General features: G+C 36.6%; 1 protein-coding gene across 8 annotated transcripts in view; it reads right to left on the bottom strand.

The window, feature by feature from the left end:
* Positions 1-21814, bottom strand: part of PIK3R3 (phosphoinositide-3-kinase regulatory subunit 3) — a 109011-nt gene that overhangs the window by 29589 nt on the left and 57608 nt on the right. For 5 of the 8 annotated variants that reach the window (XM_008521540.2, XM_070609746.1, XM_070609745.1 and 2 more), the window contains 3 exons: positions 20946-21044; positions 10469-10649; positions 9633-9758 (listed from right to left, as the gene is read on the bottom strand). In XM_008521540.2, coding sequence (XP_008519762.1) covers positions 9633-9758; positions 10469-10649; positions 20946-21044 — 406 coding nt within the window. Of the gene's footprint in view, positions 1-9632; positions 9759-10468; positions 10650-20945; positions 21045-21315; positions 21360-21814 lie in introns of all 8 variants that reach the window. The other 3 variants (XM_070609750.1, XM_070609749.1, XM_070609748.1) reach the window with 1 other exon arrangement.

Below are 21814 nucleotides of genomic sequence, written 5' to 3'. Positions count from 1 at the left end.
TTGTGTACAAAGGATCCTCAATAAAATTAATAGCTGATTTCCCATCAGAAACCAGGAAGACCAGAAGGCACTGGGATAACATATTTATGGTCCTGAAAGAAAAAAAAAACTGTCAACCAATAATTCTATATCCAGCATAACTGTCCTTCAAGAATGAATGAGAAATTAAGATATTCCAGATAAACGAAAGTTGAGAGAGTTCATTACCACTAGATCTGCCCTACAAGAAATGCTAAAAAGACTCCTTCAGGCTGAAATGAAATGACACTAGAGAGTAACTCAAAACCACATAAAGAAATAAAGTAAAGGTAACTGCATACGTAAATAAAAGACAGGATTATTGTACTTTTGGTTTAGAATTATTTTTTCTACATGATTTAAAGGACAAATGCATAAAACAATAGTTATAAATCTATGTTAATTGGTATACAATGTATAAAAATGTAATCTGTGACAATAACAATAGAAAGGAAGAAAGACAAAGATGCATAGGAGCAGTGTTTATATACTATTGAAAACTTATTCAGTAAGTTAGCATTATTCAAACTAGGTTGTTACGCATTTCAGACATTAATTATAATCTCCAAGGTATCTACTAAGAAAAACTAAAAAATATACAGAAACGGAAAGAAGTGGGGAATCAAAAAGGTACACTAAAAAAAAATCAATTAAATACAAAAAAAGCCAGTAATGGAAGAACTGAAAAACAAAATCGTGTAAGACACACAGAAAACTAACTGCTAAAACCAGAAATCAGTCCTTCCTTATCATTAATCAGTAATTATTTTAAATGTAAGTGGATTAAACTCTCCAACTAAATGGTAGAGACTGGTAAACAGATTTTACAAAGAAAAAAACAACCGGGGGCTGGCCCCGTGGCCAAGTGGTTAAGTTCGCGCGCTCCGCTGCAGGCGGCCCAGTGTTTCGTCGGTTCGAATCCTGGGCGCGGACATGGCACTGCTCATCAGACCACGCTGAGGCAGCGTCCCACATGCCACAACTAGAGGAACCCACAACGAAGAATACACAACTATGTACCTGGGGGCTTTGGGGAGAAAAAGGAAAAAATAAAATCTTTAAAAAAAAAGAAAAAAAAAGAAAAAAACAACCAACGATCCACCCAGATGCTATCTACAAGAGACTCACTTCAGATGCAAAGACACAAAGGGTTGAAAGTAAAAGGATGGAAAAACATATTCCACACAAATATGAAGATAAAGAGAGTGGCGGTGGCTATATTGTTATCAAACAAAATAGATGTTAAGTCAAAAGAGGCTACAAGAGACAAAGAAGGACATTACATACTGATAATGGTTCACTACATCAAGAAGATAAAACAGTTATATAGAGAGAATTTCTGGTTTCCAGTTCTGCATATCAGAAGCTTGGAAGTCACCACTCCATCCAAAAAACAAGTAAAAAGCTAAACAGACTCAAAAAGCAACAACTCTTCTAGGATCTGTAAGAGAGGTGCTCATAAGCAGAAACCACTGCAGAAACCAGTAGCAGGGTAGGAAAACATAAACTGCACTTGACAAATTGCTGGAGACTCAGGGTAGGCAACTCTGACAGATAAAAACTCCAGGGAAACCCAGTCAAAAGAGACCCCCAAAATTTTCTGAGATTTACCTCTAGGAGCTCAATCAGGTTCTCATAGTAAATACTGGAGAAAAATTCCCTCACGTTTCCAGCAGAAGGAGAAGAAACGGAACCATTTTGAAATATGCCAGAGCACACTGTTCTTAGCAAGGCCTGACCTCAGGAGAAACTAGTTAACCAGAGCCTAGCTTCCTGCAGTATTATCAGAGCCTAACTGACCTGGGAGAAGGAAAATACCCAACTCCAATCCACTCTAGCCATCCTCTCCCATCTAAGGGTGGAGGAAAAAACCCTGAGAAACACTTGTGAAGTTATAGTCCAGAGGCGTAGACTCCCTAAAAGACTGCGACCCAGTCCTGGAGCTATAGAGTGCTTCCCTCTCCCACACCTCACCACCATCATTAAAGGCCGAATTACAGCAGTTTCTTTTACTCAGTACAGCCTTTCTGGCTATCAAGAAAAAATCACAAAGCATACCAAAAGCCAAAAACACAATTTGAAGAGATAGATCAAGCATCAGAACTCGACATAGCAGGGATGTTGGAATTATCAGACCAGGAATTTAAAATAACTAAGATTAATATACTACTGACTCTAATGGATAAAGTAGACTGAATGTAAGAACAGATGGCCAATGTATGCAGAGAAACAGAAATACCAACTGGACATAGCTGAAGCAAGAATCCCTGCTCTGAACTTGAGGATATCTCATTAGAAACCTCCAAAACTGAAAAGCAAAGAGAACAAAGACTGAAAAAAACAGAACAGAACATCCAAGAACTTTGGGACAACTGCAAAAGGTGTAACACACATGCAATGGGAATACCAGAAGGGAGGAGAAGAAAAAGAGAAACATATATGCACCTAACAACAGAGCCCCAAAATAAATGAAGCAAAAATTGACAGAATTAAAGGAGGAATGGACAGTTTGACAGTTCTACAATAACAGTTGAAGACTTCAATACCACACATTCAATAATGAATAGAACTACCAGATGAAAGATGAATAAAGAAATAGAGAACTTGAGCAACTCCATAAACCAATTAGACCTAACGGACATATACAGAACACTCTACAAAACAACAGCAGAATACACACTCTTCTCAAGTACACATGGAATATTCTCCATGATAGATCACAACAGGCTATAAAACAAGTCTTAATACATTTTAAAAGACTGAAGTCATATGAAGTATCTTTCTAAACCACAAAGACATGAAACTAGAAATCAAAAATAGAAGAAAAACAAGAAAACCCCCAAGACGTGGAAATTAAACAACACGTTCTTAAACCACCAATGGGTCAAAGAAGAAACAACAAGAGAAATTAGAAAATACCTTGAAATAAATAAGAACAAAAACACAGCATATGGGATGCAGCAAAAGCAGTGCTTGAGGGAAATTTATACTATAAACACTTACATTTGGAAAAAAGATATCAAATCAATAACCTAACTATATACCTTAAGAAACTAGAAAAAGAAGAGCAAATTAAGCCCAAAGCTACCAGAAGGAAGGAAATAATAAAGAGTAGAGGAGAAATAAATAAAATAGAGAATAGAAAAATAGAGAAAATCAACCAAATAGAGGAAAAAACCCAAAAACTTTGAAAAGATCAACAAAATTGACAAACCATTTGTTTGACTGACTAAGAAAAGCAGAGAAGACTCAAATTACTAACATCAGAAATTACAGAGGGGACATACTACCAACTTTACAGAAATAAAAAGGATTATAAGAAAATGCTATAAACAACTACAAGCAAACAAACTAGATAACCTAGATGAAATGGACAGATTCCTGGAAGCACACAAACTACCAAAACTGACTCAAGAAGTAACAGAAAATCTGAACAGAACTATGATAACCAGTAAGGAGACTGAATCAGTAATCAGAAACTTCCCACCAAAGAAAAGCCCAGAACCAGATGGCTTCATTAGTGAATCTACCAGACATTTCAAGAAGTATTAACAACAATTCTTCTCAAACTCTTCCAAAAAATAGAAGAGGAGGGAACACTTCCTAACTCATTCGATGAGGACATCATTATTCTGATACTGAAGCCAGACCAAGAGACAACAAGAAAAGAAAACACAAAGAAAATGTCCCTTATGAATACAGATGCAAAGATCTTCAACAAAATACTAACAAATTAAATTCAGCAGCATATTAAAAGGACTATAACTATACACCATTACCACATGGAATTTATCCCAGGAGTGCAAGGGGGGTTCAACATATGAAAATCAGTCAATATAATACACAACATTAATAGAATGAAGGGAAAAAAAAACGTAATCATCTTAACTGACACAGAGAAAGCATTTGACAAAATCCAACACACTTGCACAATAAAAACATTCAATAAACTAAGAACAAAAGGAAACTTTTTCAACATGATAAAGGCCACTGTTGTAGACTAAACAGCATTCCCAAAAAAGATACGTTCAAGTCCTAACCCCAAGGATCTTAGAATATGATCTTATTAGGAGATAGGGTCTTTGCAGATGTAATTAGTAAATTAAGATGAAGTCATACTGAATTAGAGTGGGCCCTAATCCAATGACTTGTATCCTTATAAGAAGAAAAAACAGACACAGAGGGAGAATGCCATTGATAATGGAGGCAAAGATTGAAGTGATGCGTCTACAATACAAGAAATGCCAAGGATTGCCAGCAACCATCAGAAACTAAGAAAAAGCAAGGAAGGATCCTCCTCAGAGCCTTCAGAGATAGAACGGCCCCTACCAACACCTTGATTTTGGACTTCCAGCCCCCAGAACAGTGAGACAATAAATTTCTGTTGTGTTTGGCCACCCAGTTTGTGGTACTTAGTTACAGCAGACCTAAGAAAGTAATACAGCCATACACGAAAAACCCAAAGCCAACATCACACTCAGTGGTGAAATGGAGAGCTTTCCACCTAAATCAGGAACAAGACAAGGATGCCACTTTTCACCATTTCTATTCAACATAGTACTTGAAGTTCTAGCCAGAGCAGTTAGGCAATAAAAAAAAATACAAGACATCCAAACGGGAAAAGAAGAAAAACTCTCTCTTTTTCTTTCTTTCTTTTTTTTTTTTTTTTTTGAGGAAGATTAGCCCTGAGCTAACTGCTGCCAATCCTCCTCTTTTTGCTGAGACAGACTGGCCCTGAGCTAACATCTGTGCCCATCTTCCTCTACTTTATATGTGGGATGCCTGTCACAGCATGGCTTGCCAAGCAGTGCCATGTCCACACCCGGGATCTGAACCAGCGAACCCCAGGCCACTGAAGCGGAAAATGGGTACTTAACCGCTGCACCACCGGGCCGGCCCCGAAGAAAAACTATCTCAAATGACACGATCTTACACGTACAAAACCCTAAAGAATCCAAAAAAACTGTTACAGCTAATAACTCAGCAAAGTTGCAGAATACAAAAATCTATATACACAAAATCAGTTGTAGTCTATATACTAGGAATGAACAATCCAAAAAGGAAATTAAGGAAACAATTCCATTTACAACAGTATCACAAAGAATAAGATACTTATGAATAAATTTAACCAAGGAGGTGGAAAACACTTACACTGAAAACTACAAAACAACACTGAAAGAAATTAAAGTCAGAAATCAATGGAAAGACATCCTGTCTTCGTGGATTGGAAGACGTCACACTGTTAAGATGACAACACTACACAAAGTGATCTACAAATCCAATGCAGTCTTTATCAAAATCCCAACTGCGTTTTTCACAGAAATGGAAAAACCAATCCTCCAATTCACATAGAATGGAAAGGAATCCAGAATAGCCAAAACAATTTTGACAAAAAACAAAGTTGGAAGACTCACACTTCCTGATGTCAAAGCTTATTATGAAGCTATAGAAATCAAAACAGCATGGTACTGACATAAGGATAGACACACAGACCAATGGGAGACAACACAGAGTCCAAAAATAAATCCTCACACCTGTGGTCAATGGATTTTCAGCAAATGCCCCAAGACCATTCAATGGGGAAATGGTGTTGGGACCACAAAGCAGGGAAAATGGATTTTCACATGGAAAGAATAAAGTTGGCCCTTACATCAAAATGAATCAAAACCCTAAATTTAAGAGTTAAAACAATCAACTTTTAGAAGAAAATCTTTATGACATTGGATTTGACAAAAATTTCATGAATATGATACCAAAAGCATAGGTAATAGGAAAAATAGACAAATTGGACTTCATCAAAATTAAGAACATTTGTGCACCAAAGAATACTATCAAGAAAGCAAAAAGACAACCAACAGAAGGGGAAAAATATCTAAAAATCATAAATATGATAAGGGATTCATACATAGACTATATTGTTTTTAAAAAACTCCTAAAACTCAACAATAACAAAAACAATGAGATATTACTTCAAAACTGCTATCATGGCTATAAAGAAATTTCAAAATTACAAAAACAGAAAATAACAAGGATTTGAGGATGCGGAAAAACTGGAAGCTTCATGCACTGCTGGTCAGAATGTAAAATAGCTTAGCCAGTGTGGAAAACAGTTTGGCAGTTTCTCCAAAGGTTAACAATAGAACTATATGATCTAGCAATTCCATTCCTAGGTATATATCTAAAAGAAATGAAAGCAGAGACTCGAACAGATAATCTGTACATCAATGTTCAAAGTAACATTATTCACAATAGCCAAAAATTGGAAATGATCCAAATGTCCAACAACAGATGGAGAAACAAAATGTGGTATATACATACACTGGAATGTTATTCAGCTATAAAAAGGAATAAAATTTTGATATATACTACAACATGGATTTGCCTTGAAAACATAATTAGTGAAATAAGCCAGACAAGGACAAATATTTTATGATTCCACGTGTATAAGGTACCTAGAATAGGCAAATTTAGAGAGTCAGAAAGTAGAGGTTAGTTGAGGTAACAACGTTACCAGGGGCTGGGGAGATGGAGAAGGGGGAGTTATTGTTTAATGGGTAAAGAGTTTTTGTTGGGGATGATGAAAAAGTTTTGGGTATACAGTGGTGGTGGTTATACAACATTGTGAATGTATTTAATGTCACTGAATTGTATGCTTGTGAAGGGCTAAAATGACAAATATTTTGTCATGTATACTTTACCACAAGACAAAAAATTTTATTAATAAAAAAATTTTATATGAATGCAAAATACATAGATCACAGTACCAGGTCAATGAAAGCTGAGAGTATTTGCTGCCAAATGACCTGCTCTACAAGAAGTATTATACTGTTCTTCAGGCTAAAGGGAAATGACACCAGAGGAAAGCCCAGATTTATAGGAAAGAATGAAGAATACCAGAAATGGTAAATATATGAGTAAATACAAAAGATTCTTTTTTTTCCTTCTCTAAAATTATTCTAAAGATAACGAATGCTTAGTACAAATATTATAACATTGAATTATGGGGTTAACATATGTAGATACAAAATATATGACAACAATGAGAAGTGGAAATGGAATTATGTAGTTGTAAAGTTACTAAATTTACAGGATACATAGTACAATATGAACTTAACTGTAATGAATTAAAAATGCATGTTGTAATCCTTAGAGCAACTACCTGAAAAAAAAAGAAAAAAAGAGCCCTTAAAAAGCCAGATGAGGAATCAAAATGGAATACCAAAAACTGTCTGACCTAAAGAAGATAGTAAAAGAGTTGTGGAGGAACGAAAAACAGATGGGGCAAATGACAAAAAAGTGAACATAAACCCAACCACATCAACAATTACAAGAAATAGAAATGGATTACACACTCCAGTTAAAAGGCAGAGATTGTTAGGCTGGATTTTTAAAAAAGCCAGACCCAGCTACATATTATCTATAAGAGATGCAATTTAAATATAAAGGCACAAACAGATTGAAAGTAAAAGGACAGAGAAAGATATATCATGCATATAGCAAGTATATGAAAGCTAGTGGGGATGTATCAGAAAAAACAGACTTCAAGACCAGGAGGATTACCAGATATAAAGAGGAATATTACATATTGATAAAGGGGTAAACTTACATAAATGTGTAAGCACTTAATAGACTTTTAATATACAAAAAGCAAAAATTAAGAGAACTAAAGAGAGCAGTAGACAAATCCTCAAATGTAATTGGAGACTTTAAGATTCTCTCCCAATAACTGACAGAACAACTAGCAAAAAAAAAATCAGTAAAGATATAGAATATCTGAATGACACTATCAATCACCTTGGCCTAACTGATATTTACAGAGTACTATACCAACAACTATACTAGTCTTTGTCAGTACACATGGGAAGTTTACCAAAATAAGGCATGTGCTAGGTCATAAGTCAATAAATCTCAAAGGACTGTAACCTTAATGAGTATGTTCACTGAGTACAACAAATTAAATTAGAAACAAATAATATCTATAAAATCTCCAAATATTTAGAAATTAAAGAATACAAAGGCCAAAGAAAAAACCACAAGGGAAATTAGAAAATATTTAAAACTGAAAAATGAAAATAACAGTATAACAAAATTTATAGGATGCACCTATAACAGGGCTTAGAGGGAAATTTATTATAAGCTTTAAATGCTTATATTAGAAAATAAGAAAGTTTTAAAACCAATGAACAAAATTTCCACATTAAGAAGCTAGAAAAAGAAGAGCAAATTAAACTGAAAGAAAGCAGAAGAAAGGAAATAATAAAGATAAAAGCAGAAATCTAGGAAATAGAAAACAAACACAAGAAAAAATCCATTATCATTATCTCCTAGAAAGGACTCAGGTAAGTTATTGTTGCACCAAGAATTAACTTTGAATTTAGTAGAATGGACTAATGCTAATACAAAATGGACTAATCAATATAGACAAATGCTTCTATAAATCATTTGATGTTCAAAATGACCTGTGTTTCAAAAGTATATGCATAACCCTAGTGAAATATATATTTTTAGGCCACTATTGACCCAAATATTGCAACAAACTTCCCTTCATAAAAATTCTCAGCACCCTTTATATACCATATAACAACTCAGGGCAAATTAAACCAATCCAAGCGTAACTAAAAAAGAATCAAAGTACTTCTGGGAAAAGAACTAGAAAAAAACAGTTCTACGAAAAGAACTAGATTATTCTTCAGAATTTTGCTCTACATCATAAATGCGATAAAACAAGTATTATTGATTATTAAGGTTTATGATCTAAAAACTGTGTAGCTGAGACTACTAGTGACCCCACAATTTCCATTAGCTCTCTTTGCCTCAGTATGTAAACTCCCAAATGTTAGTTCAGCACACCTAACCAAATAAAAACTAGCTTTCTCAGCCTCCCCTACAACTGGTGGTGGTCTGCAGCTATGTCTAGCCAGTGGGATGAAAGTGGAAGCAGTGTAGGCTTCTTCTAGGAAGCAGCCTTAAAAACAGAGAATGGTCCTTTCTCCTTCCTATTCTTCATTCCTGTTTGCTGGAATATGGTTGTAATGGCTGATACTGGAGTGAGCCAACTTCCACAGATAGCAAAGCATCAGGACAGGAGAACCCCTAGGCCCTAATGACTGTGGAGTTGCCCTAACACCCCTGGCACTGCCTATACACGAAAGAAAAATTTCTCTCTGAAGACTTTGTTATTTTGCTATTTTTTGTCACTTGCAGTCATACCTTATCCTAGTCAATAGTAGGTGATATAAATTATATCATTAACCAATAAAAAAATGATTTATGAGGGGCTGGCCCCGTAGCCAAGCAGCTAAGTTCACATGCTCTGCTTCAGTGGCCCAGGGTTCACCAATTGGGATCCTGCACACCACTCATCAAGCCATGCTGTGGCAGCATCCCACAGAGAAGAACTAAAATGACCTACAACTAGGATATACAACTATGTACTGGGGCTTTGGGAAGAAAAAAAAAAGATTTATGAATGGGAGAGGAATTTATATCATCAAAGTTTCAAAACGGCTGTTTAAGATACTAAGACAGCTAAAGATTGTCAGGTGAATTATAAGAAATCTGATGTAACTGTCACATTGCATACTTATTGGCCTAAACAACTAAAATATACTAACCTGGGATGTTCTGGTATATTCTTCATATAGCCTGTCATACTCTTTACTCTTTTCCTGATACTGAGAGTGGTACTCTTGCAGTTTTTTACCTACTGCATCAATGTTATCTTCTTTTACCAACTGATCCTATACAAGTAAACAGAAGAAACAGAGAATGTTAACAATTCTGACACATGAATTTTTCCACATCTATTTATTTATTTTTTTAATGTGTAAAAATCAATTTATTATACAACAATCATACAGAATGCTTTTTATCTACAAAGAAAAATGACTTCCCCTGCCTCCCTCGCCACCCTAATCATGATATTATGTTCTTAAGATGTAAGTTCTCTCAAGGGAAAACCAAAAAAGTGACATCCTTATTTTCCAAATAAGCCCCCAGGAATATCATAAAATGCTATTGCAAAGAACTAGAGTGGTCTCTTACACACAAAGTGCTGTTCTCCACATCTATTTATTTTTAAATTGCATTTCCACAGGAAGTTTAAGCTACTGAATTAATATTAAGCATGAAAAAGCACTAAATCCTTTAACACTAAGATCAGCCTTTAGATCACATCAAAATAGATAATACTTTAAAAATTAAGAAATGAACTATAAACAGGAAACATAAACAGAAGTATTTTTATATGAAGTTAATAAATACATCCAACAAGGTATTAAGGAATAGTAGCCACAAAATAAGTTCCAAAAATATCATAAATCTTAAGTAGGAAATTTGAAATGACTAAATTTCTGGGGTTTTTTAAGTGATAAGCCTGGTAAATTAGAATCAAATGCTGTTGTTAAGTAATGACTTCCTTACTAGCTATCGAAAACGTCTATAATCATACCTGTTGGTACCTGGACACCGGGTACGTCAGCTTCACATCAAGTTTGGGATTGTACTGAGCCAGAGATTCGTGATGATAGTGGTTAATGAGCTCCACCACAGAATTAAAGGTCAGAGGATCAGAAAAGCCATATTTACCATCTCGATGATAGATCTTTATTAACTTATTATTGCCTCCCTTCCTGTGAACAACAAGACAACAACTGTAGAATTTTTTTCCCCAAAATTCTATTGAAGTGCTACCTTCATACGGAGATACAGAAGTTTGGATCACATAATAAACATGTTTTACTATGTTAATGAGACTGGAACGTGTGAAAAGGCATATATAATTATATGTGTAAAAGTATATATTATCTATTATTTTTACAAGTATTTCTTTTGTCTATAAAATGTCTTGGTTCCTAAAGGTCAACATACCTATGCAGCATTCAGTATCAACAAATTTAGCAAAAATAATCACTTAAGAAAAATAAAACGGAAGTAAATTGTATCTTTTGTTTATTTTGGAATGAATTTTCTAACTTAAATTCTAACAATATTTTTTCAGGAAGAACAGAGACAATCTCTTTAGAACCTACAGATGCGTGGTTGTGTGCCTGTGGAGGAACGCAGAAGCCCCTCTATATGATGAAGGATGATAAACATTTGTCACACAATCACCAACACACTCAAGGTTTTATTGTTAATGCACACAGTTAAGCTCCTTGAATGATTTATAACTGAGTAATTAATCTGGCACTTTACATTATTTTGCTTTTATATTTGCTTATAATTCTTGGAAATAACTATTTACTTAGGCCATCGCAAAGTGTAAATGATTCAACCATCATTCAGCTGTTTTACAAAATATAGCTTTTGAAGAGCCATTTATATCAGGTGGGTGTAATTGGACACTTGAATGGTTCAGACCACTTTCATTTACTGAGTCATATCCAATAATCCCTTAAAAAATAATTTTAAATGGCAATGTTTTGCAAGTCCCATAAGGTATAATCTAAAACCACAGCAGGTTGATTCATCATATCATAGCAAAACTCTGCACCACACACACTCAACTCTTCCTATAGCAGCATGCAGACTTAATGGGGGAAAAAATATGCCTCTACATTGCTTGATGCCATGCTATTACACATGATAAATGAGGCACTGGGATTTGTGAAAGGTCAAACACAATAGGTTTCAATCTATGGGTTGATTTAAACTAAATAATGCTTAGAAAGTCAGTATTTAGATGGATGAAGAAGTATTCCTATAAAATGTAAATTAGAAGGACCAGCTAATCATATGTAGTTACTATACTATGTGTATGTACACCCACACATATACTCATAATAAATGCAAGCTGGTCTCTCTGCTAGAGAAAAGTTAAAAGGCACTCATTCATTCAAAAAAATTTATGGAACATCTACTATGTGCCAGAAACTGTAGGAGGCACAATGGATATCACGATAAACAAGCCAGATACAAGAGTTCATGCTCTTATGGAACTTCCAGTTTAGGAGAATGAGGAACATTATCTCCATCTTTAAGTTTATAATGAAGATAAAGAATTTCTCATCAAAGTAGAACAAAAAAATAAACAACTATATATATATCAAATGGTAATAAGTCCTATGGGAAAAAATAAAGCAGAGAAAAGGGAAGAGAGAGTTCTAGGGGCTGAGGGATTGCTATTTTATATATGTTACACAGCAAAAACCACTCTGTTCAGGTGACATGTAAGCAGTCCTAAACGAAGTGAGGGGGTCAGCACAGTAGCTATCTGGGGTAAAAGTTTTCCAGGCAGAGGGAACAGCAAGTACAAAGCCCCTGAGGTAGAAGCATCCTTGACATTTCAAGGAACAGCAAGGAGGCCAGTGATGCTGAGGCTGAATGAGCAAAAGGGAGAGCAGTAGGAGAGGAAATAGAAGACGTAAAAGAAGCTTAGATCATGCAACAGCCTGTAGCCCATTGTAAGAGCTTTGGCTTCTGCTGAGTAAGACAGGGAGAAATGAGAAGGTTTTGAGCAGAATGATATCACCTGTCTTGTGTTTTAAAAGGCTCATTCTAGCTGCTAGGGTAAGAAGAGACCATTCAAAGTTGGCAGGGGTAGAAGCAGAAAGACCAGCTGGGAGACTATTAAAATAATCTAGGCAAGGGATGAGGTGTCTTGGACAAGGGTAGTAGCAGTGGAGATACTGAGAAATGCTGAGATTCTGAATATATTTTGAAGAGAAAGCTGACAGGACGTCCTGATGGCCTGGATATGGATATGAACGAAAGAGACAAGATAAAGATGATTTCAAGGTTTTTATCTTACGCAATTAGAAGAATGGAATTGTTATTTATTGAAATGAAGAAGGTTACACAGAAAGAACATGTTTAAAGGGAAAAAAAATTTTGGTTTTAGACATGTTATGTTTGAGATGACTAGTGAACATCCAAGAGCAGATGATCAAGCTGCCTACGTGAAGAGTCTAAAGTTCAGAAGAAAGGTCTGGGCTAGAAGTATACAATCAGGAGTTGTCAGCCTGTAGATGTTATTTGAAGATGAGCATAGCTGAACAAGAGAAGAGGCCTAATGTCTAAGCCCTGGAGTACACAAATGTTCAGCAGTCAGGGAAATGAGGAAGAACCAGCGGAGGAAACCAACAGAGAGCAACTAATGAAGTAAAAGGAGAACTAACAGCATGGTATCCTAAAAACCAATTTTTAAAAAAGCAGCGCAACAAAGAGAAAATGATCAATTGGGTAAATGATCTTGGGGCTTGGCAAAGTAGAGACCACTAAGTGATCTTGACAAAATGGTTTCAGTGGCATGATTAGGATGAAAGCCTAACTCGGATGGATTAAAGAGAATAAAAGAAGGGGAAGAAGAAAGGCCTATAGACAACTGTCTTGAGGAATACTGCTGTAAATGGGAGCAGAGAAACAGAAGAGTAGTGGGAAAGAGATATAGCATCAAGGGGATTTTTTTTATTATTCTTAAGTGGGAGACAGTATAGCTTATTTATATGCTGATGCTAATGGCTCAGTAGAGAAACAAAAACTGTTGATCCAAAAGAAAGGACAAGATAATTCCTCGGTGATGTCCTTGAGCAGATTAGAGGGATGCAATGGGATGGGATCCAGCCCACAAGTAGAGAGGTGGATGCTGGACGTGGACATAAACAGTCATCCACTGGAACGAGAAAAAGGTAGAGTATTCACATTCTGACACAAATATGTTTGGCAGCTGTGGTAATAGGAGCATGAGGGAGTTGGATCTCTACTGACTGCTTCCATGTTCTTAGTGAAACAGGAAGCAACCTCTTTAGTTAAAAGGGGGAAGATGGGGGCCAGCCTGGTGGCACAGCAGTTAGGTGCACACGTTCCGCTTTGGTGGCCCGGGGTCTGCCAGTTCGGATCCAGGGTGCGGACATGGCACCGCTTGGCAAGCCATGCTGTAGTGGGTGTCCCGGATATAGGGTGGAGGAAGATGGGCATGGATGTGGGCTCAAGGCCAGTCTTCCTCAGCAAAGAGAGGAGGATTGGCGGAAGATGTTAGCTCAGGGCTAATCTTCCTCAAAAAAAAAGGAAAAGGGGTGGGGGGAGATGGGTTGTTGATTTGAAGAGGAAAAAAAGAACATATGAAATTGTCATCTAGGAAAGTAGGAGAGCAAATGGACTGCAGAAATGCAAAAATTCAGCTGGGCAGTACTAAAGGCCCACTTAAGATCAGGAGTCACAAACTTAATGTGAGACCAGTCAGCACGATGTATTTTTCTCCACGTCCAGCTGCCCAGGTATAGGCAAGGAATAGATGGAGAGTTGAATTTAACCAGTGCTGGAACAGTTAGGGGACTACAATGGAGAGGCAGAGGAGCAAGTTTGTTGAGGAGATATTCACAAGGGTAATTTTAATAAGGGATCATGGACTCTAAGCAGAGAAGGAGGGAAGTGAAGACACGAAGGAATTGAGGAATGGTGAATTTTTAATTATATGTCTCTCTCTCTCCCTCACTGTAATCTTCTTGAACAGAAGAATCATGCTATTAAATCAAAACTACACTAAGATATCACCTTACACCCATTAGAATGACAAAAATATCTAAAACTAATAGCAACAAATGTTGAAGAGGTTGTGGAGAGAAGGGAACCCTCATACAGTGCTGGTGGGAATGCAAACTGGTGCAGCCACTATGGAAAACAGTATGGAGATTCCTCAAAAAATTAAAAATAGAACTACCATACGATCCAGCCATTCCACTACTGGGTATCTATCCAAAGAGCTTGAAGTCAGCAATTCCAAAAGTCCCATGCACCCCAATGTTCATTGCAGCATTCTTTACAATAGCCAAGACGTGGAAGAAACCTAAGTGCCCATCAACAGATGAATGGATAAAGAAGATGTGGTATATAATACAATGGAATACTACTCAGCCATAAAACAGAACAAAATCATTCCATTTGCAATAACATGGATGGACCTTGAGGGAATTATGTTAAGTGAAATAGCCAGTTAGAGAAGGATAATCTCTGTATGACTCCACTCATATGAGGAATTTAAAAATGTGGACAAAGAAAACAGATTAGTGGCTACCAGGGGAAAGGTGGGGTGGGGGGTGGGCACAAAGGGTGAAGTGGTGCACCTACAACACGAATGACAAACATTAATGTACAACTGAAATTTCACAAGATTGTAACCTATCATTAACTCAGTAAAAAAAAAAAAGAAGAAGAAGAATCATGCTATTCCTTCTTGTGTCCCAGCACCCGGCCCAATGTCTGGCATATAGTAGATTCCTAAAGATTTGTTAACTATCTAGATTTTCTACAATGAATACTATTTACTGGTTTAAAAAATGGTTATTGGATTGAAAAATCTCTCTTCCTCATCACCTACTCTCTGCAGTCTGATTTCACTCTCACTCCTCCCATTTGAGGGTCACAATGACTTTTCTCAAATTCAGATTCTGCCTCCTCTCTCTACCCCAGGCTCAGATTCTTTGCAGTAACTGAAATTTCTACTCTCCCTTCCTTCTTGATATTTCATCGTCCCATGACTTCTATGACATTACTCTTTTCTCTCAACCTCTTAGACCGCTATTCCTCCGCCTCCTTCCTGCTGCTAAACACAGTTATTCCCTTAAAAAAAATTTGCCTTCAGCCTCTACCATTATTTCCCTCTATATCCTCTTTCATTAAAATCCCATTTACTCTATGTAGACGGTACCTGAATCTTTTTCTGGCCCTATACTCTCTCCTAAGCATTAAATCTACATTTCTAGCTATATTCTAGAAATATTTTTACCTGGAAGTTTTGGAGCAGCTAAAAATCAACATCTATCCCCTCTTCCCCAATAAAATAACTGCTCCTGACTTCCCTATTTCTATAGATGGCACATTCATTCTAAGCCCAGCAGACTCAAACCACAGTCACCTTCAAATCCCCCTCAACCTCATGCCTATTCTATTATCAAATCCCTTTTGCTCTTAGCTCCATGTCACCTCCTCAACTCCTTTCCTTAAAGCCACTATCCTACGTAATAGTGTATTTGATCTTGGGGCTGGCCCTGCAGCCTAGCGGTTAAGTTCAGCCCACTCCAATTTGGTGGCCCAGGTTCAGTTCCCAGGTGCAGCAGACCTACACGACTCGTTGGCGGCCATGCTGTGGCAGCGACCCACATACAAAATAGAAGAAGATTGGCACAGATGTTAGCTCAGGGTGAAACTTCCTCAGCAAAAGAAAAACAAACAGTTTATTTGATCTTTCAATCATGTCATTCCTCTGTTTAAAACCCTTTATTGATTTTTCTTTTTGCACTTAGAAATAAAATTCAAATTCCTTACTGTGACTCACTAGGCTCTCTGCATCTAGTTCCTTTCCATTTTCAACTTCATCTCCCACCACTCCGTGGTTCACACTGTACGCCAGCCACAGTGGGCTCTGTATTCACTAGAGCCACTAAATCTTTCCCAAATCAGTGTCTTTGTGTTTTCTGTTCCCTCTCTCTGGAACACTTTTCCGGCTGGCTCTTTCTAATTTTCCAGTTTTCAGGTCATAACCTCAGAGAGCCCCTCCTTCTCAAAACTATCTTAAATTCCCTTTCCTCATATTGTCTGTCATATAACCCTATGCATTCACTATAAAGAGCTTCTTACACTGTGAAGTTATCTCATTTCTTTTTTATACGTTTATTTTGTCTCCCTCTCCTCCACTCCCACCCCACCCCTGAATATAAACACTATGGACAAGAGACCATGTCTGGCTTGTTCATCATTTCCTTGTCCTAGAACAGTATCTAGAACATTTTGGACACTCAATAAATATTACATGATTAAAGAATAAATTCTATTCTGGATCACCATTATCACTCAATTCATAACAGCCTTCTAACTCTTTACTAATCTCTATCCTCTTTCATTCTTTCTATTCAAATACAGTCTGATCATATAACTTCCCTGCTGAAAATATGCAATGGTTCCCCCTGCCTACCTACCATATTAAACACAAGCTCCAAATTTTAGAATTCAAGGCCCTCTTCAACATGATCCTTTTCCAACCTTCCATCCCCTACCACTTTTTCCTCTTAACAAACTTTACCCTCTAGCCAAACGGGACTACATCTCACAGAACAGGGTTCTATAGTTTTTAACCTCATATCTTTGTTCCTACTGTTACCTCATCCTGCAACCTCCCCTCCACTTTCTACATATCCAAACCTATCCCCTTCAAGATAGACTGTAAGTGCAATTTCTTCCATGAACTACAGCTTTCGATACCATCTCAACAAGATACTTCTTCCCCTCCTTTGAGATTCCAAAGAACATTGTTTGAACTTCTCCTATTATTTTAGTTTAATTCAAAGCAGTCTTTTTATTCCTTTGCCCTCACTAGACTAAGTCTTCCTTGAGACAAAGTTTTAACTCACTATTAGATCCTCTGCAGAGTAACTACTACTAAGCTATGAGTATTTACTAAATTAAGACCGTCACTTTTCTGCCAGCAAAATCTATCAAGGCCCAGCTCAACTGTCATTTCCTCTGAGAAACCTTCTCTTTGTCTTTCTCTCATTTATTCCTTCCTTCATTCAGATATTTACTAAGTACTTACTACATGTCAGATCTTGTGCTAGATCCATGAAAACTTTAAAACATTCTTGCCAGTGTCCATTGACTGATGGATAAACAAAATGCAGCATATACATACAATAGATATTATTCAGCCTTAAAAAGGAAGGAAATTCTGACACATGCTACAATTTGGATGAACTGTAAAGACATTTTCTACATGAAATAAGCCAGACACAAAAGGATAAATATTGTATGGTTCTACTTATATGAGGTGGCTGGAACAGTCAAACTCACAGAGACAGAAAACAGAACAACAGTTACCTGGGGCTGGGGGAAGGGGACCATAATGAGAACTCTAATATAACACTTAACACATTTCATTACAGTATAGTATATATGTGTCTCTCCTATTACACAATTACACACTTGGATTATCAACTCTTGAGAGCAAAACTGTGTCTTATTCATGTCCATATTCATGGTCCTAGCACAATATTCAGCACAAAGATAATCCTCTACACTTTAAAGCTGCCAAAAAATAAAATAGGCTGCCTCAAAAGGAAGTTGCTAGCTCCCTATGATGGAAAGATTACATGAAGCTCAATGGCCCTTTCTGAAAAACGCTATGCAGGAAATTCCTACATCTGGAGAAACCTAGTTGAACCAGGCAGTATTAAAGATCCCTTCCAGCTGTAGATCTCTAGCATAAGAATTCTCATGGTGACTCATGAGACTAGGAGACAGTGAGTGGGACCGCTTGCTGGCCTTTGCTCTTGAAGAGCACCACAGCTTCAGGTAGTGTAATTTTACAGGCTCTTTTCCTCATCCCAAAGATACAAAATTTATTGATTTTAAGCTAATTGCAATTAGGGATCTACCCATCACAAAATAAAATCATGTTCCAAATAAATAAGGCCATTCGTTCGTTTAATAAATATTTACTAGGCACCCATTATCTAATGCCTATCCATTATCACGTACTTATCTAGATTCTGGGGATACAGCATACATTAAACAAATCCCCAATCTCAGAGAACTTAAATTCCAGCGGGATGAAACAGACAAGGTGGGAGAAGAGAAGAAAATAGACAGTGAGCAGCCCAAACAGAGAATTAAATTGAGCAATATATATCCTCAGACGGCTACTTTGGATTGAGTGGTTAGGTAAGACTTGCAGAGGTGGCATTTATGCAGAGATCTAAATGACAAAAAGGAACCAATTCTGCAAAGATCAGAAAGAACAGCTATGCAAATAGCAGACGGAACAGCTACTGCAAAGGCTCTAAGGCAGGATATAAGCCTCACTTGTCTGAGGTACAGAAAGGCAGGTAGGATTCAATGTAGTGGATACAGAGGGAGAGTGGCAAGAAATGAAGTGTAAAAAGTAGACCAAGACCAGGTCAAAGAGAGTTTTGTTAAGTTAGAACAAAATCCAAATTCTTTATCTTAAATGCAGTAGGGAAACTCTTAGAGAGTTTTAAGCAAAGGAGTAATCAGACTCATATCTTAAAATGATCACTCTGGCTACTGTGCCGAAAATGGTCAACAGGGGTGGGGAAGGTTAGAAGTTGTAAGATGCTGGGAGGCCTGTTAGGAGGCGACTGCAAAAGATCAAGCAAGACGATAGTGGCTTCAATTGGATGGTAGAGAAATGTGAAGAGATTATGAATATAGGTTTGGAGGTAGAGTTAGCAGGACTTATTTAATGATGGATTAGATGTGAGGGTGAGGGAAAGAAAGGAAAAAAAGATTTGTGGCTTGAGTAACTGTAGAGATAGTGGTTCTATTTCTGAAAAAGGAAAGACTAGAAGAGAAACAGTTTGGATAGGGGAGTTGGGTTAGAAATCAAGAATTCTGCTTTGACCATGTTAAAATCAGTGTGTCCCCTAGTTATCTAAGTGGCAAAGTCAAGTAGGCAACTGGATACATGTACCTGGAGTTCTGAAGGTCAGAGATGGAGATGAGGTTTATGAATCATCACCATGTAGTTGTATATTAAAGCCATGGGACAGGACAAGCTCAAGAAAGAATACAGAGAAGAGAAGGAGGTTCAAGTCTGAGCCCTGCAACACTTAACATTTAGATACTGAACAAAGGAGTGGCCTAGAGTTAGGAAGAAAATCAGAGAGTGTGATGTCACAACAGTCAAGACAATAAACTTTCTAGGAAAAAGTGTCTATGACTAATGTTGCTAAGAGGTCAAGTAAGGTAAGAAGAGAGAAGTGGCCACTGGTTTAGCAGTCCCTGTAGAGTGGTAGAAACAGAAGCCTGACTAGAGGGGGAAAACATCGTGTTGAATGAATCACTGTAGAACACTGACTACTCCTCAGCACAACTGAAGTCCCAAAGCATTAACTTCTTAATGTCTTTACCAGAAACTAATATAGTGACTCCAAATTTCTAGGATAAAATACAGCATTATTTTTCCTAAAGATACTAGGCTGGAAAGGCAGCAAAGAGTCAGATAAATCTAGATTTGAACCCATCCTCTGCCACTTACTAGCTATGTGTCTTTAGGCAAGTCTCTTGACCAGGTTAAGCTTCAGTTGCCTCATCTATAAAACAGAAATATTAATAATACCTATATTTTATCAGATTGTTGTGAGGAATAAGATATTGTATGTAAAATGCTACTTAGTACAAAGGAGTTGTTATTGTTACTGTTGTTATCATCAATTTTTTTTTAGAAAATCCCTTTTTAATAAAATCACAAGACTTTATTGTAATTAGGCTATTTTAATTATTAAAATTAAATGTGGAATTATCTAACAGTTTTACTAATCTTTTAAAATATATATCCCATCTTTGTAAATATAAAAAGTGATACATCCACCACTTATGAGATTCTAATATGCCCACATGGATGGCATGATACAAGCTGAGAACTGCTTTATCTTCTATGTATCCTCATCAGCCTAAATTATGTTGAGTTTTACTCTATGAAGTCTGCACTAAGAAAAATAACAGGGTTATAAGAGGGGTGGATTCACAACATAGCATTAATAACCTTAGGCTGTGCCTGTGACTTCTGCTTCACTCATAAGTTCAACAGTACGCTTCTTAATTCCTTACATTTACACATTTTCACCTTTTTGTTTTATTGTTATGTAAAAATAAAAATTGTTGCCATTTTTATATGACATTTAAATATTTAACATATAGAAAAAGGACAGTTAGCCAAAAAACTAAAAATTAGGCATCTAAATTAAATAAAAATATGAAAAAATGTGTATATAAAGTTTTAAATAAAATAAAGAAATCTTAGTATTACAGCCCTTTTAGAATTGTCGAACAGATTTTCTGGTCCTCGCCAGAAGACCCCCCCCCACCAAATAAATAAATAAATAAAATAGATAAAAAATAAAAACAAAGAAATCTTTGTAAACCTAGACATAAACAATGCTAGTAGAACACTAGCCAAAATGCTGAAAAATACTCACCGCAAAGTCAAAGTGTAATCTCCCTGCATTTTTGTTGAGGCATCTCTGACCAAGAAGGTACCATCTGGCATGTCTCGTAATTTGTCATTTACCTCCTCCCTGAAGAACAGAATTATAGGAAAAATGAAAAAAACGTAAGCATCAATTGTTCTTTTCACATATTATCACTAAGGCTAGTTGGGAGGTAGATATGTCTAAGGTTACCAAATCATGGGGGCCCTCAGAGGTCACTTAGTTCTTCTCCCTACATATGTTCTTTCTGTTTTGATTTTCAGTGATATGCAATCTAAAGAGGGACTATTTGCTTTTTAAACTTCCAGATTTCAACTGTCTGTAGGGGATAACATTTCCATTAAGACTTTAGGGTTACCTTAGGCAGGTCTAAACTTGTAGAGTTTCAGGAAAGTCCGGCAGCTGTTTAGAAAGAAGGTTATATTTAAGCAACAGTGGCAGCTGTGTCTGAGCAGAGGGGGCAAAATTCACTAAGTTCACAACCTTTCAATATAATAGTCTCCAATTTGAATTTCTACTGATAACAAATTTCTTCTGCAGTGTTGGTTTAGGACTTTAAGGAACAACACTAGAACATTCAAAGGAAATGGCAGGGCATAAAAGACCCTTGAATTATAGAATCACAGGGTCTTAAAACATAAATTTAAATGGTATTTAAATATAATAGATCTTTTTATTGTGCAATGCTAAAATAAAAGTTTTCTGATCAATTTTAATATAAAATACATTAAGTCTTCTGCAAAAAATTAAACACAGAATTGGTGTATGACCCAGAAATTCCACTTCTGGGTATACACCCAAAAGAATTGAAAGTAGGGACTTGAACAAATATTTATACATCAATAGTCATAGCAGCA

The sequence above is a fragment of the Equus przewalskii genome, chromosome 2 (assembly GCF_037783145.1).
Source record: "Equus przewalskii isolate Varuska chromosome 2, EquPr2, whole genome shotgun sequence".
NCBI classification, from domain to species: domain Eukaryota; kingdom Metazoa; phylum Chordata; class Mammalia; order Perissodactyla; family Equidae; genus Equus; species Equus przewalskii.
The sequence above is the reverse complement of the archived record's forward strand: the minus strand, read 5'-3'. Positions and strand labels throughout refer to the sequence as shown.